A 17,719-nucleotide genomic window follows, 5' to 3' on the forward strand; every position below is an offset into this window, starting at 1 on the left:
ATAAAAAATGACCTGTTGAATCGATATATCACCCCAGTGCTGACAATTTCCAGTGGTGAGGTGTATAAATAGAGGTTATGGAGCTGGCGGTGTACATGGGGCAAAGGGCACGGGAAACATGTGGTCCCCTGTGGGAATCTGTCCTCTCGCTTCTCCATCATTACTCAATGTGTTACCCACTACCTCATACTATGACATTCAGACATCTACATCACTTTCTCTTACTGCAGAAAAACATACTCATAACTGATACAGGGTAGAAAATCAGAGACATAGCATGAATGTGATTTAATCTACACTTTACAGTGCCATGAGTGACAACACTTCAATCATTAGAACACCTGACCAACGAAGTGTGAGTGCTATTCTTTACCCATTGAGCAACAGATGTTCAGTACACAGCAGCACTCTTTTCAGGTGCTAATTAAAGTGGGAAGGATATTTAAGAAATAACTGAACAGAGGGCTGTCAGGTGATGTAACACATGTTGTTGCTTTTTTGGGAAACAACAATTTAGAACAGTCTATAATATTCCAGTAGTCTGGTTAAACTTGCAGGCTAATATACAGTGTATGATATTTAAATGAATATTTTTAGCTCATTATTTAATTGAAGGTAATTCAATAAATTGCATTTTAAACTGTGATCAGTTACAAATGTAAGTATAAATCATTACAAACAAATGTAAAGTAAAAAAGAATCCTTTTTTCCCAAAATCTTTAGTTAAACTGAGCCTCAGCAACAGATAAAAAAAAGTTGAGCAGAAAACAGCTTTATACTTTTTCTTTATACTACTACCCAAGTGACTACTATGATACTACTTTTACTAAGTCTTTGAGATTTAATATAGCAGGTTGATAGAGTCAAAAAATGTTAAACATAACTAAATTACACATTTGATAAAATGAAGACTTGTCTTAATTGGCACACATATTTATTTATCTAAGCTGATATTTGATAACACTGCTGTTGCATTAATGGTTTTAAAATGAACATGCTCAGCTATCAAATGTTAAATTAAAAAATATATATGTGTGCAAAGTTTACATGATGTACAATGTGACCTTTGTCCTCTGAGGAAGAAGAAGAAACCATAAAAAGTTCTCCCTCACAGCTGGTGTGTGTGTGTGTGTGTGCACGTGTACTGGTGGAATGGGGGGGGGGGGTCTTTGCTGATGCAAGTTGGCGTCAGCGTTTCAGACCCTTTTTTCATGGGAGTTGGAGACAGAGAAGCTCCCTCAGCTCCTCTATTTCCATTAATCCCCCACTCTCCTGAAGGAGTGGAACAGGTGAATATTTCACGCTGACTGCCCAGAGAGAGGGATGAGGCACACGGGTGACGCTAGAGTCCATTTATAATGGATGGGTGGAGAGGGCTGAGCTTGTCTCATAAAGGGTAAAAAATGTTCTTAAGGGAATTCCTCCTCAAACATATGCCATCTTTGCTTTGACGGTCACTCTGGACACTTGTTATTTGTGGAGCAGACATGATGCCACCCCTGCCCCACAGTTTTTGCAAGAAGAACCAGGTAATTTCTTAAGTCCAGCCCGATCTGCTGTAAGTCATTATGTGAAAAAGTTATTGCCGGAGTGGGAAATTAACACCAACCACTGGCTGGTTGTTAGAGGCTGGTCAGTATTTTTTCTGTAGTTTGTCTGTTTGTCACTTTGGCAGCTAGATATAATTTGGAAGACCTGCTTTATTTAAAAAAATCTATTCCTAAAACTTGTCACCCGCTCAATATGTGCAAGAATTAATCGGCCCATATTGCTAGGGGGAAAAAAGTGTTTTTTTTTTTTTTTTTATTAAACTCCATTTTAAAGTATTTTAGCTTGACAGCCAATGTCTGCTCAATCAAAGAACTTACCTACATCTCCTTCATACATTATTTACTTACATATAAGGACATGACTACACATACAAGGTGTGTCTGTTACATTTGGACTAACACGTATGGGTAAATGCTACACTGTAAAAAAAAAACTGTTGTTTTTACAGGAAAACGCTGGCAGCTGTGGTTACCAGAGAATTCCTGTAAAAAATACAGCAGCACAGTAGACAACTTTACAGACGAAATATGTAAATTGATTTACAGTGAATGAAATCACGGCTGAATCACATTAAAAAACTGTTAAGTCTACAATTTTTTTTTTGTTAATTTCACATAACGGTGTTGTATATAAATAGACCATTTCCTGTATTTTTTACATGTAATAACTGCTAATTGTGCATCAATAAATGATAAAATTAACAGGGAAATATCAAACAAAAACTAATTTAAACCGGTAGAACAACAGTAAAACTCTGCATTTTAAATGGAATGGTTCTGTATATTATATATAAAATCTCTTCAAAATATGCTGTGTTTTTATGTTTTAATAATCAAGTTATAATGTAAAATTTACGTATAAACCTGCAAAAATACATCTTGAGAAAAGACGAGAGAAAAATATCACTTTTGGGAAATTTATTTAACAGCAATAATAGTTGTAAACAACTGGATGCATTTTTTTCAACAGATACAACATGCAAAGAAGCTACATATAATGGTTCTTGAACTATGACTGAATCCAAGTTGAGATACTCCAGAAGATTAGCCTCTTTAAATCTGGACATTTTTAACAAACTTTAACAAACAAAGTTTAAGTGTCAGGCACACAACAACAACCCAATTCAATCAAAATTTTGTTTACATTCTGAATGTTCCACAGTATGGCATAAAACTTATCTATCTCCATGGAGACAATCACGTGATGCCAACAGGCCAAGTTACAGGTCAGATCTGTGGAGAGGCGTACCCCCTCAAAATAAGAATGCACGTTTGTTAAGGTATTTTTGCAAAATAACAAAAATTACGTTGTGCCTTAATTACCATAATACACATTGTGGATTGAACAAAGCGAAAAGTAACAGTACCTCTTCTCAAACAAACAGTCAGAGTGCACAGAAGGAGTCCATATTTAGGCTTAACGCCACTCGTGATCGGAGAGGTCCTGGATCAGGGTGAGGACTCGAGGGTTCAGATTGAGACGACGCTTCGAGTTTTTATTCTCCACCTTAGTTCCTTTTTCTGGGTTTATCGAGAAAAAACACCTGTAGAATAAAAGCATATTAAGCATTTTAATTGATCAGTTAAAAAAAAAAACTTCATGTGTTCTTAACTTATTTACTTCGTGGATGTTTTTAAAGCCAAAACGTGGCTTGTTCCCATGAACTGCTATAAAAATAGTATATTTTGATATTTTTTTCTACTTTAAACATGTCACTCTTTTAGAGTCTGAAATATACATATCAAATATTAATTATATTTTTAGCTTTTTAACCCTTTCAATGCCAGTATGTTTACATAACTCTACATAATGCTGTTTTTATACAAAAAAAACTAAATAATTTCCATTAAATGCATTTAGTGAGTACACATACACAACATTATCCGACATCAATAGCACACACACTTTTCTTCCAGAAAACAATAAAAAGTGTGAAACTTTGCGGCATGCTTTGAATGGGTAAAAGTGGTGCCACCTGATGGACAAATATAAAAACTACAAATTGAAAGCCTGTGGTCCAAACCGAAATCTTAACATAAAGGAATGCATTAGTTTTTGTCAAGATAAACGTGGGATCAAAAATAGTGGTTTTAATGGGTTTCAATGGGGCAGTTTTTGGCCCTAGGAACTATTAAGGCAGTTTTTGTGTAGCTTAGCCATTTTAGGCTTAATTAAAGTACAGGTCTGAGAAATGCCATGCCATGTTTACTCACCTTTGAAGAAACTCCAGAGTTGAAGCCAGCTCAGATGGATAATGGATGTTGAAACAGAAGTAGCTCCCGAACATGAGGCACAATGCAGAAATGAAGGAGGAGATGTTTGTGTTGATGAGGTTCCGATCCAGACTCAGCATGTACCTTGTTGAGGAATAGCAGGACTGTCCTATGAACAAATTATTTAACAGGTTATATTAATAAGCGCTGCACTCACATGACAGATTCTATAAACAGTGCAATTAAAAAAAAGAGATATGAAACAGACTTACCACAGACAATAACAGTAGGTGTCAGAGGCACTTGCTCCAGTTGGACCTCTTCTGCCAGACAGGTATCTTCTACATGGAAGAACATGGACTCCTCCTTCTCATCAAAGTAGCTGAGCAGAAGCAGGACCATCTCTTTCACATCATCTGAGCAGCCACTCTGCTGTCCCCGCATCCTCTGAAGCCTTGCATAAGTCTGAAGGAACTTATTACTCTTGGTGACATAAACTGTGGTCATGTAGTTGAGAAGCCTTTTTCCCTTCAAATCCAAATTTCGCGTGAATGTCTCTTTGAGGTCAATCCCAGTGAGTTCCTTGAAGTGGACCGACATGCCAAGTTCGTCAAACCAAAATGGCCACTCCTCTCGAAGGCTTTTGATACTTTTTCCCTGGTTGACATGTTGACGCTGTGTGTAAAAAGTGGACTTCATTAGACATTTTACCTCCTCTGGATTGGCATCAGATTGTTGGAACATCTCCTTGAGTTTTTCCTTCTTTTGGTGCTGGCTCTCTTGAGTTTCTTCACGGGGCAGAAATTTCACATTCCATTTAATGCATCCGTAAGTGTCCTGCATTGCTGCTCTCTCTTCTAATGGGATCTCATCTGTGTGGTCTGAGTCATCAGCCTGATGTTTTCTTTTTCTTATTTTGGGTGTTGAAGTGCGCCTCACATTTTCGATTCTGTTTTGCAGCTGTTTTACAAGGGAATGGTAGCCTGTTCCAACAATATCGCCCTCTATTACATCTTGCAGAGAATTGGGATATTTTGCCACCATTTGCTTTGCAACATCAGTTGAATGCTTTTTACCTACATGGGGGCATTTTTCCATCATCTCAGTCACAACAATCCGGACCATTTGCCTCCTCAGTTTTGGGCCTGGCCTTTTTCCCCTCTCCAAAGAATCCATCACTTCCTCAGGAAATTTACTCCATGGAATTTCAAAGTTGTCTTCCCACTGTGTGTCAAGTCCTAGGCTGCTGGAGGAGGTTGACGATGAACTTTGGGGTGAAACAGAGAGCGATGACAGCAGTTGGGTAGGTGAGGCTTCCACAGATGATAGTGAGCTGTTCTCGGGAGTTTGGTCTTTAAATGACAAAAAAATAAGATTATGATTCACATTGTACAATATTACACAATGTCCATGTCTGCTTTTGCTGTTGAATAGCTGTGTGTTGTGGTGTTTTTACTTACATTTCTGTTTCCAAACAGAAAGAAGCTTTCTGGCTTGTACAGGTCTTAATACTGTCATCAAATCAGCCTCCGTTACGAAGCGTAGATCATCATACGTCTCGACTCCAATGGACTGCAAGTGCTCTTCCAGGATGTTTTTGTTTACTACTTGAAGTTCTGGTAGGGCTTCCATGATGGCGACATCTAGGAAGGTTCGCCCTGAGTCACTCATATTTACACTGAAGAAGAAATGCAGAACAGAAAAAATATACAGTACATACACTTAACAGAACAGGGACATGCATCAGGTAACACTTATATTAATGTCAAACTAACAGTCCAATTAACAGCTTTAATTGGACTTTATTTTGCCACAATACTGTGTTTTAGTGGAATGACTTGGAATCCATTAAGAATATATGATACCAAAGGATAGAAATCAGGCAGGTCATTAATGTTGATACATTGTAACCCAAGACTGTCCTTTGTCACAGAATACAGATGGTATTCTGAGAGGAAGATGCCTTTGTGGATATCCATCAAAACATACACAGATGTGTCATTTTGAATCAAGATGAGTAGAAGTTCACCAAACTCCATATACTCATCATTTCTGTACACAAGAAACTGTCCTTTTTTATATGCAGTGCCCTTGTACTGAATATCTGTGGCAACTGTGGTATTGCTTTCTGAAAAGGCTAACTCCCTGACTGCATGTTTAATAGCGTCACTGTAGAGGTTGGGATAAAACGCACAGCTGTCCTTCACTTGCAGTAGTTTACTGCATTCTTGCCCAGCTAAAAGATATGCCTGATACATCTGATGACGCTCTGACAATGTTTGACAAATATTTTTGAAGTTTTTCAAGTGTCTGGCACATCTTTTAAAATAACTGTGTTTACTTTCAAACCTAAGCGTCCATAATCTCCTCAATGGACCAAATTTCAACGACAGTGCTGAATAATGGCGCAAATAGTGGTGCTTGGGTTTGAGTTGAATTTCAGGAAACATCATCTTTCTCAACTCCAAATATTCTTGGATCAAAATGTCAAGATATGCTATCTGGGACAAGGAAATGTTCTGAGCACAAATAAGATCCACAATGTCTTTTAGCTGGAGAGCTAACTGCCATACTTCATCCTCATGATTTTGCACTTTGTCACCAATCAAAACTGGTAGCAATCTCAGAAGGTTCCAGTTTTGAATGGCTTGCCCTGATAACTTGGCTCCGTCAGGTTTGACAGCACATGGCTTTGTGAGTGCTTCAGATCCTTTGTACTTAAACTGTTTGATGCGCCTGTTTAAGAGTGAGTATGTGAACCATTTTTTCATTTTTATAATGTTCTTCAAGTACAGTGCTAGATCATATGACAAGACTCCTTCAAAGAGGTCATGACCTAAACAAGGCGGGAGACCAGGTTGGGATACGTGAAAAGACTCAAGGGTATTAAAGATAGAGTTTACCTTTATTCCTCTGACGTCTTGGATGTTTTCAGCCTGGAGATCAGCAACAGCTGTGTCATACGTCTCTGGGGTGCGTGGAGGACCACAGGCATTTGGATCAGCCTCAAACTCACTTCTCGTGATGTCACAGTACCTGCAAAAATATTGAGAGCGGCTGAAGTTCTCTGTAAACCCACCTATGCAATGAGAACCAAGGTTATCCCCAGCAATGCAGTAGAGACCCCCTTTTACTGTTTTTCCATCTACATTTATTCCATCTGTCTCCAAGGATTTCAGATCTGCCAACAACTCTGAGAAAACTTTGGCTATTCCAAAACGCTTTAAGTCATTCTCAACACACAACAAGACTAAAAACATATTATCAGTATTTGAACGCAAATGAATGGGTAAATTTGCTAATGAAAGATAAACTGCAAGAACTTTGTGTGTCTTTTTAGCAGAACCCAGGGGATTCACAATTTCAAATGAATCTTGATACAAAATCAGTTTGAGGCTTTCAGGGTTTTCATTAAAGAACTGGTGACATTTGAAAATTTTTCCATCATATAAATCCGTAAAAACCTCTACATCAGGATCTCCAAACTGTTGTGGCTGTGCATTCCTCCATAACTGGGAGTGCAAAAAGCTCTTCAGAGTTTCTGCCACTGGTATGTAGTACGCAAATTTTTGTGTCATGTTTTCATCCATTCCCAATAGCACTTTTTGGGGTTCCGTGTACTTAAACATTTTTGTGAATGTCTGATTTCTGGTGTATGTTGTTCTTAATTGTCCCTGATGACAGGCAGAGAACAAATCTGACTCTTTAATGCAGTCACATATTTTAGTGACTGCTTCATCTGATAGGCTCATATCATTTTTTAATAAAGAACTTACTTTAGTTATTGTGTAGGCTTGACCTAACTCGTGCACATTTTGCATCTCCTCAACAATAGTCTGTATAGTAGAGGCAGGAATAAGCAGCTGTCCTTGCAGTTTAAGGTAAAAGAGACACATGTTTCTGAGATAAGACTGACTATCATTCTCTGGCATATCACTGGCTGCACTAGCTGTTGGCATGGCTTCATGTGTGCTTTCTGAATCATCTGTACTGGCAATGACATTTGGGGGCTGAAGGCGAGTTTCCTTGTACATGTCATCAATACCATCAGGGGAGCATGCTTTATGCTTCCTACACATGTGAGAAGTAAATGATGACTTTTTTGTAAACACATGCTTACAACCACTTACTGGACATGACACAGACCTGCCCTCTCCAAAATGATCATTTAAGTGAGACACTAGCTCTTTCACCGTGTGTAAATTGCGGGCACATAATGAAACTGCGCATTTTAAATCCGCAACAACAGCTTTAGGAGCAGCTTGCGGTGCAGGTGCATTGTGCACACGATAAAAATGGCCCTTGAAAGCTGAGTAAGTGGTAAATGTTTGACTACAGTTGGCGCCAGCACATTTGAAAAGACAATGAGGCTCATTCCTATGTACTCTGCAATGCAGTACATAGCCTCTTAATGTAACAAATTTGCTTTTACAAAAGACGCAGGTGATCATTTTTAGGATTTCAAATGTTTGCCTGTGCTTTTCAGCTGAATTAAGTTATCACACATTGAGCTAACGTTACTGGTCTTAAATATGGACTGGTGCTAGCTAGCTAGCTTTCAGCACACATTTTCGTCTGGTCTCGAAAAAAGAGTAGCCTAAATATGAAGCTTACCTTCCAATTGAACAGCCACAGACCCTCCAAAAAACTTGTAGATTTGTCCTAAAATCTTTTAAAATGAAGTGGTCCGAAGATTTCTGCTCCGTTCTCTGCTCTGCAGACTGCACACTGGCTCCTTAGTGACGCTAACGGCTAATGGTTCGCGCTTCTCCCGCCCTCACGTCATTATCCAATCAGAGACGAACTTCAGCTGCGCACTTTTAAATTTCAAAATTAGGAGGACTCAGTGCACAATGAGAGAGTAAAAGTACAAGTGGTTAGAGGTGGCACTGTTAGGTTGTTTAGCCTGTGAAAATGATAATGATAAAGACTAAAAGAAACATAAAGCATACAAGGATTAGGACTGAACAGTGTTACTTTGCATATATCAATAATTTGAATGTCTTATACACACACTCTACAATATGCTACAAATAGCCTAAATTATAAATGCAATGTTATTAAAATTGTATATTTTTTATATTTAAATAGATAGGTAACCTCTCAGGTTCACAATAAAACTTTTTTGTGAAAACATTTTAAATAGGCCTACGTCAATTTGCATCATTTTATCAATCATGTTAAAATTACAGCATAAACTTGTAAAGTGACTTACATATATTTGTATTTTTTAAAACAACTGACTAAAACTATAGTTTTTACAATATTTGCATGTGAAATTAACTAAATTGTTTTGTTATGAGTATTACAGTATTTCTCTGTTTTTGTTACCAATATTTGTAGTTTTAACAAATAAATTTGATTGTAATCACATATTGTTGTTGTAAATATAACAAAAACATTCTGTTTAATAGTTTCCAAAAATTCACTGTACTTTAAACAAAAAATATATGTTTTTGAGTTTACAATACTTTTCTGTAGGGATTTTACATAGTTTTTATGTAAATTTCACAGTCATTTTTTACAGTGTATATTATTTACAGCTGGGAACTGATACTTCAGTTAACCAAGAATATTAATCCAGGTTCATTGTTATTTCTTGTCTTTTTAAAGATAACATAGTTTAAGGCCATATTGAGTTTTAAAAATTGAACAGATTTCTCTTTTTTGTCTTATTTTGTATCATTATTTACAATATTTATGGATGACAGTGGCTGTGATTGTTTTCATGTTATAAATAAGAATTCACCACCAGTGGATTCCCCTCAGCTATCTTGTCTTTGGTGTGCTCATAAAACATTGAAGTCTCATTGAAAGTGCAGGACAGCAGTAGTTATGGTTTCACACTGGGTCCCTTTTGTGTTTTTTTGTATCTGTGTGTTTTGCATCTCAGTGTGATATTTATGTGCATGACTGTGTGTTGTCGTGTCTGGGTGTCTGTATGTGTGAGTCGGGGTAATGGTGGGGAGGGGGTGTCTTTCATTGGTGGAAGTTTAAATATATTCAGGCTTTGGTCTGAGAACCAACATGCCAGCGCACAATGTCACAAAGGAGTTTTTGATGGAAAGGAAAGGCAGAAGAAAAAGAAACGAGTGGTTTTGGGTCAAAGCATTGGATATCCTTTCAAGCCTGAACACTCCACTGGGCGTTTCAGCAAATGTCAAAGTCACTTCTGACTGTGGACAGACAGCCTAATGGACCACAGCACAGAGAGTGTGGGAGGGCGATGGAGGAGGAGAAGACAGAAACCAAAGGCAAACATACAGTAAAGCAAAATGGTATATACAACTTTTGTTGCCATGTCCAAAGCATCCGTAGTTGAAAAGACTAAACAAATTCATGAGCTTGCCAAGAGACTTCTCACCACCTTCACTCTGTGCTTTGGCAGCTCCTGTGGTTTAGTTTTCCTTTTTTATGCTCTGCTTTGTTGTTGAGACACGGGAGAAATGGCTCATGAATAGGAGTATAGCCCCAGCTGCGTCTGCTCTCACTGACAAACACTGGAGGCTCTCGTAAATGCACAAAAGCTTGAAGGATGATGGTGATGAGCTGAAGGCCTCCTTTTGCCTCATATTTCGAACCATGCAGTGTTTTGACATAAGAGAAACAAGCCAGAAATTAAAACATGATTAGGATGCAAGCCATAGGACTGCTTTAGAGGAAACTGTTGATGAATACTTTTCTATACAAACATCCGTCAGTAGCACTGTAGGACTGTTTTCTCATATTGTACACTTGTCAAATTTAATCCCCAAACAATACTGCTCCATGTGTACTGTATGTCAGCTATATTTCCTGACACATGATATTCTATTGACTACTACAATTGTCCATCATGCAGTATGAAGTACTGTATGACAGGCAAGGCATTTACAATTAAAGAAATACTCCTGTATATCTTTTGAGTATCAAATACTCCCTGCCTGTGGGCTTAGTTGGCTTTCAAGGTTTATAGCTTGCTCCTTTGAGGATGATGGCAGCTGTATTTAGCACAGATTCACAGCAGTTACAGTAGATTCCATTGGTGACCCAGACCTCAAACGTCTATAGACACTTCTCAAAGCACTCCTGCAGCAGAATCCACTTATCTGCAGTTGGCCTGTATGTCCAGAATGTTTCAAACACTCAGTTTCTCCACCACATAGATAAATACACCACTTCTGTGTCACACCATTGCATCCTCATAGGTCTGAGGTTCAACCCACAGCAAAGCCATGTATTTAAAGACTTTTTCGGTGAAGCTGGAACACATTTTCTGACCTAAATATATCTAAAATATAATAACACTTACAAAAAGGAAATTAGTGTTTTTACTTTTCAAAGATGCCAATATTAGATGAATTTTACTGGAAGGTAAAGAGGAGAGAAATATTTTGGAAAGAAGAGTTATCATCTTGAGGCATGTCTGACTTATTGATGGATTGTACATTTACTCAAGTACTTTACTTAACTTCTGTGTCTCTATCTCTGTTTCTCTATGCTGAAATTGCACCTATATTTTATAGTACTGTATTTTGTGAAGCACCTAACTCTAGTTTTGAAAGGCAACAATTTTGAGGTACTTGTACTATACTTAAGTATTTCCATTTCATATACTTCTACTCCACTATATGCCAGAGGGAAATGTTTTAATTTTGACCACACTGTGTTTAAGAAAAGCTTATATTACTAGTTATTTTGCTAATTATGATTCTTCATAAAATATAATCACCTTTTAAATTGTGATGCATTTGTTCCTTGCAAAATCTGTAATTGAGTCCTAATCCCTTTATCAAAACTTTTGAAAACTCCACAAAACACCAGTGCAATAATAATATTCCAGAATGTTTTCTACTGAAGTGATATACTTTCAAGCAACAGTCATGTCATTAGACAGGTTCATTTGAATTGAAAACAGGTTGAAATATTCTTTCTATAAAGATTTCTTCACAAAGAAAATATTTGAACCCAATCATAGCCACAACTGTCTTCATAAGATTGGCGCTTTTGTACTGTTAGAGACTGACCTGCTCAAGAGTACAGTACACAAAGTAGTCAATATTAGCTGCACCTCAACCAGCTGCAACAGGAAATGCCAAATACATAATAACAAACCAATACTATAATCTATATACTGCCTAGCGCTACAGGCCATTCTACACTTTGCACCCTGGCTGTTAGATAGTAGAAAGTAAATTTTGCTCAAAATGTTTCTTTACTTCTACTTGACTGCTTAATTGAAGGATCTGTATACTTCTTCCTCCACTGATCTGAGTAATAATACTACAGAAACCTGGACAAAGAGATAAGTACATTCCATATCTGGCTATACCATCCTCTAATCCAACACCTGTATATGTTTTTTGTGAACAGCAGCCTCAGTAGGAGACCTGAGAGAACCTAATGCAGATAAAACCTTCTTCAACCTATCAGCTCAAGAGGGGAACTTGCCAAAATAAAAGAGATAGACTGTTTGCACAACTTCCAATTACCTCAGCCTGTCTAATCTGTAATTATATCTTCACTCAACAAAGAGGTGTAGCAGCCATAAACAGCGCCCATCTGTTTATGAAAAGCAGTCGCTTGAAAAGCACTGTTCCACCTGGCCGCTGTTTACAGTGCTGTCAACAACGCTCTGCGCACACTGTCTCAATTTACCCTGACGTCACTGCTGTTGCCCTCCAACTCTCCTCAACAGTCTCACACACGCGCGCGCGCGCAGCTCGTTAATTGCAATATACCACTGTATGCGCTGTAAGGGACTGTTAGGTATTGTGCTGACTGTGTATATCTGCAAACGAATATCTTCCTTTTTCTCTCTGTGAGGTAACATCAAGGTAGGAGCTGCCAGAACCCCTACAGAAGCACTGAAGTAAAAAGTCAAACTTGTGCACACTCAAGGTGTTATATTAATGAACAACAATGCAATATATACTAGATCATATATCTTTTGTTTCTCATGTGCAGCAGTCTGTACATATACATAGCAATTTTTAAAGCAAAAATGTTGACTAATGGGCTATACAGAGATTTTAAATACATTTAGATAATTAAAATAGTATTTTTTTTCTTTTGTAAATGAATCAACCCCTTTAATCCCACAAACATTGTTCAAACCCACAGAATTTTATTTTAAATTCAAGGAGATATTCCAGAGTGACGCACAAAACATATTTCCATTGAAACACATGGAGGCTTTGGTTTGAAAAACTGTAAGCATCATGTAGCTTCAGTGGAGACCTGGAGCAAGCTGATAAAGAATACATATGTGATACTGTCAAACAATGCAGAATAAGGTGTCCCTAAAGACACTTAAAGAGAAAATGAAATGAAACTGAATGTTAAAGGGTTAACTACAAAAGCCACAACACTGGTGCACATGTATGCAGTTCAATAGACCTACAATAGGAAGGCTTCTACTCAGAACAGTGTATTTATTTGTCAACTTTAAAGCAGAATTAAATATGGCAACTACATTTACCACATGGGTAGGTGCATTTGAGGCATAAAAATGTTTGTTGGACCACAGATAATCTCAGGAGCCAAAAATAAGGACCTCTGTCTTACTGTAGGTGTTTACTGGAGTACATCCTTTGTGCCATTAAATAATTCAGCACATTTGTGATCAAATGTAAGAAATAAGAGGCATTAATAAATCAGTCCATTAAATGCTGGCATGTACAACTCTAGTGCTTTTGCTGTAGTTCTTCTCTTTTCACCCCACTCATTTGAAGATTTAAAACCATCTACTTTCTATTTTTTCTGAAATGACACAGACACATACATGCACACACACACGCACACACCAAAACATACATGAAGCTAGATGGCAACATTTGCGTAGATTATTTCTGGATGACACAAGGTGTGAGCCATCACACCTTGAGTGAGATGAACCACAGTCCGGCCAGTTTGTAGATAAGGCATCTATCCTTCAGATAACAGCGATGACTTTGTCTGCCTCTCTGATTGTTGTGCAGGGTTGCGGGCTTTGATGGCTTTGGCTGGAGGGATAAGAAAAGGCCAAAGTGATGGAAATCTGGATTCTGTTTTTGCCAACACTGTCTCTGGGTATTGATTTTGTCTGGGAACCTTAAAAGAGGAAGCATTTATGTCTGAAGCACGAGACAGTAGAAAGGTGCAGAGAGGCTACTGAGACAGTTAGAGTGCAACTAATGTGGATTTGGCTCCGTCAGAGGGCTTGTCATTGGAAGGAGTGGGTTGCCAGTTCAGGAAACACTTTTGTAGACGGGGGAGGTGATAGGTAGATTTATTGATCAGGCATACTTACGTGAAGTGGAGGCAGATATACTCAGTTTCACAGAGAGGTAATGTGGCTTTGAGTTTTATTCTTAATTTCATTAATTGTCATGTGTGGCTTTGAGTTTTATTCTTAATTTCATGAATTATAAAACAGTCACTCCATTTGTGTTTTAATGAAGATCAGAAAAGATTTATGATTCCAACATTTAAAAAGAAATGAACCCAGAAATCTTTGAAAGTGTTATGCGACTTCAGAGCAAATGTGGAGGCCCCATTCTCCAGTAGTCATCCTTTACTGTAACTTTGAAGCCAGGGCAGCAATATTCCTACTTAAGAATAGATTTATTGTTAGAGCTTATGTGCAGTGTAATATAAAGAGTATCACACTGAACTTTATTATTGTGTGCAACCAAAGTATAATAATGCTTTTAGCTAGCTAGGCAGCAGATGGATTGCTTTTGCTACATGCAACACATTCATTGCCACAATATCAGTGTGAGAAGGTTCACATGATCACAGGAAGAGTATCTGAGAATAAGACTTTACGACCAAATGGCCTGACATGATCTAAATTCTTCTGATATGGTACCCATCTGGCTTCCAAACTTGATAAGAACAAATATTAAGAATTATTTGCTTGTAATACCACTTATGCCTGCACACTTGGTGTCCTTTCAAAATTACTGCATGCTGGGAGCAATGACAGCTTCACAACAACAGGATCATGCTTTAAGATTTCATACAGATTGTGTGAGAAAGGATGAAAGTCAGGGCCATTTATCATGCCTTTGAGTGGTTCTGTCTTTGCGGGGGGACAGGAAATGTGTCCTGTGACATTTGGCCACATCATCTTGAATTATTAGCACCTTCTGAGAGGACACAGGATTTATCACTGCTTCTGTCCCAACACCCTCTGATGCCACACCGAGCATGACTTGTGAGACTCCTCCAGGCGAGCTGTGACAAGCAGCCTGTGTAGGACAGGCAACTAATAACTAACATTTTGCTGTCGGTTAGATAATGTGAAAACCTCAGTTTAACATAAAATATACATATTCATCCAACCTGCACTACAGAATTATATTCCTCAATTCACCTTAGAAGGTTTATATGTACAGATTGGAATAGTTGAAGAGGACTGGAATAATCAGAGCTGCAGTCTGGCTCTTGACAGACTGCAGCAGTCAGCACAAATTTCAACAGCTGGAAACATGCCGACAGTGTCAAACAGTTCACCACAGGATCAGCTCAAAATATGTTGACAAAGCTAGTGTTAGGAGCTAGATATGGAACTATTTCATATATACACTAGAGCCTGCAGACAACTGCCCAACACATTAAAGCTCCTGAGGAAAAGTGTGTTAACACTTTGCTTGACAATTACTTTTGTTTCCCGTGCTATTGTAGGAGAATCTCATTTCCAGTTATACATATGGTATTTATAGAGTACACACAGCCTGTATTCAGAAACTGTGCCTTTAAATGAGCCTTTAGGACTTCCACAAGTTTGTGATGTCACAACTATACCCTCATTTGCATATTTCGGCTCACAACATGGCCCACCATCCAACGTTGTATGTGGAAGAAAACACCAAGTGGTCATTCCATTGCGGAGCTGGCAAGCTATAAGACAGAAGAAAATGTTGAGGAAAGTTGTTGGATGTCAGGAAGCAAATTCGTCATTGCACAGCCTACCAAAGGATTCAAATATTAAGCGGCTTAAGTTAATTTTTTTGGAAATACCACAGAATTTTAGTCCGAACTTGACTGTTTCAGTGCTGACTGCTTCCTCAATTAGGCACAATGCAATGCAGGTTTGGCCAAGAAGCTACTGATCAAGGATACTGCGGTTCCTACTTTGTTGGGCCTAACTCCAAATCCGTAACCCATAACTAAACTAGTAATATATTTTATGTCTCATTAAGGAGGCAGCATTATCGTAGTTATAATGTTTGCTAACGTTACAGTTATGCTATGCTAACACAAACATGTTGCGACTAGTTTCGGTAACATAGCTATTAGCTAAAAGTAAGTTGCCTAAACAGCTTGACCTTGAACGAGATGTTAACCAAAGAGAAGAAAAAAGTATGCACTGTCACACTTTTGGTTCTTACAATGCTTTTCCAAATATATTTTCAATAAGTTGGCTAAATCTAAAATGGTTTGAGTACTCTGCTGCTGTTTGTACGACTACCGCTGTTTCACATCTGAGGTACCTATGCCACAACAGTAGTTTCTGTAACTTAGCAAAACAAAAGACACTGAGACTGAATGGCGCCAAACACTTAACCTAGCTAACATTTGCTCGGACAGAATTGCAGATTCACAGCAACGTCACACTGTAAAGTTGCTTTCAGCATGATCAGCGTGCGGCTGGTTGTGAAACAGCTTATCTGCTTGGCATGGCATTATTTGGGTAATGGTAGCAATTGCAAAGAAAGAACAAAAGGCTACATTTTGCCTCCAATAGTACTTGAGGTATTGTTCTCCTCTCGCTCTTCTCTTGTACACTCTTGTTCCAGTAATGGTGATTGCATTACCCTATGCAAAAGCATGTAATTATCAAGGATAAAGAAACACTGATTTTTAATTTTTTTTTTTTTTTAAAGAGAACCATCTATCCAATGGTTGAATTGGGTTGTCAGAACTAATGAATTCTTAGTATTTTCCCTATAATGAGCCATTCCAGAGAATTGTAATAAAATTTTAGAGAAAATATATATGTGCCGGGATAATTTTGTTAGCATATGCTTTTGTGTCTTCTGAATTACTGTACACTAGTGCAGAGCCTGTTCAAAATGTGCCTGTTCAGAATGGGCCGATTGCTTGACCTCCGGTATTGCTGCTTCAACGCATAAAAAAATTAATTAAGTTGATGTATGATGTGATGTGAATGAGTATACCAACAACATGAAAGAAACTAACATTCTATTATACACAGATATTGAGTGCAGTTTCCTAAAATAAAGTGGATCAATCATGTTGGGCTCTTAAATCGTTTATTTTCTGTGGCTTCAGTTCAGATCATTTGAGTGGGTATATTTGCTCAAAAGACTTGTGCTTGTATGAGACATACTGGTTTTGAACTGCCTGTGGGAAGTAGCCTAAGAGTCTGTCCATTCTTCATTAAAAACTGTTTTCGCTGTCTACTTTTCTATTTTAGGCCATTCCATGTGAAAAAACTTTTCTCTGACTTGTTGTACAGCTCTGATCACCGGCTGTGCTTACTATTTTATTATTTAGGAGTACAAAAAAATTAGAAACATAAATATTTTTTGGTGAAAACAACTCATGCAGGGACTTGAAGGTTTAATGAACACTCACACTCAATATTTTCAGTAGTTTTTTCATTATTTGACCATTAAAAACTTCACCTTGATCAGACATTAATAGTTAATACTTTTACTTCAGAAAAAAAGTTTTGGTACTTCTTCCTCTGAACCCAGTATCTTTTTTCAAAGCGATCTGAATTTTTTGTGGGGCCGCTCCGAAGCGCTTCTAGTTCAAAATCTCTGAACTTTTCAGAAAGGCGCTGGTGTCGTCACTGTTGCTCCTTTTCAGGAAACCAATGATATCTTCGATGGATTGTGTCGTGCACAGTGCAGCAGTGGTTAGAGTGGTAATAAGTTATTGTAGAAATTGTCATGATATTGTTGTCATAGAAACAAAACCAACACACAGGACAAGTAAGCAAGTAAAGTAAGTAAAGTTTA

General features: G+C 37.9%; 1 protein-coding gene across 1 annotated transcript; it reads right to left on the reverse strand.

The window, feature by feature from the left end:
- Positions 1–2,453: 2,453 nt before the first annotated feature.
- Positions 2,454–9,013, reverse strand: LOC122989651. The gene is made up of 6 exons (XM_044362662.1): positions 8,379–9,013; positions 6,668–6,800; positions 5,225–5,442; positions 4,037–5,116; positions 3,765–3,933; positions 2,454–3,094 (listed from the first exon to the last, which is right to left on the reverse strand). The coding sequence occupies exons 3-6, from the start codon at positions 5,433–5,435 to the stop codon at positions 2,968–2,970; spliced, it is 1,587 nt and encodes a 528-aa protein (XP_044218597.1). The 5' UTR covers positions 5,436–5,442; positions 6,668–6,800; positions 8,379–9,013; the 3' UTR covers positions 2,454–2,967.
- Positions 9,014–17,719: the final 8,706 nt, after the last annotated feature.

This window comes from Thunnus albacares, chromosome 9 (assembly GCF_914725855.1).
Source record: "Thunnus albacares chromosome 9, fThuAlb1.1, whole genome shotgun sequence".
In the NCBI taxonomy this organism is placed as follows: Eukaryota; Metazoa; Chordata; class Actinopteri; order Scombriformes; family Scombridae; genus Thunnus; species Thunnus albacares.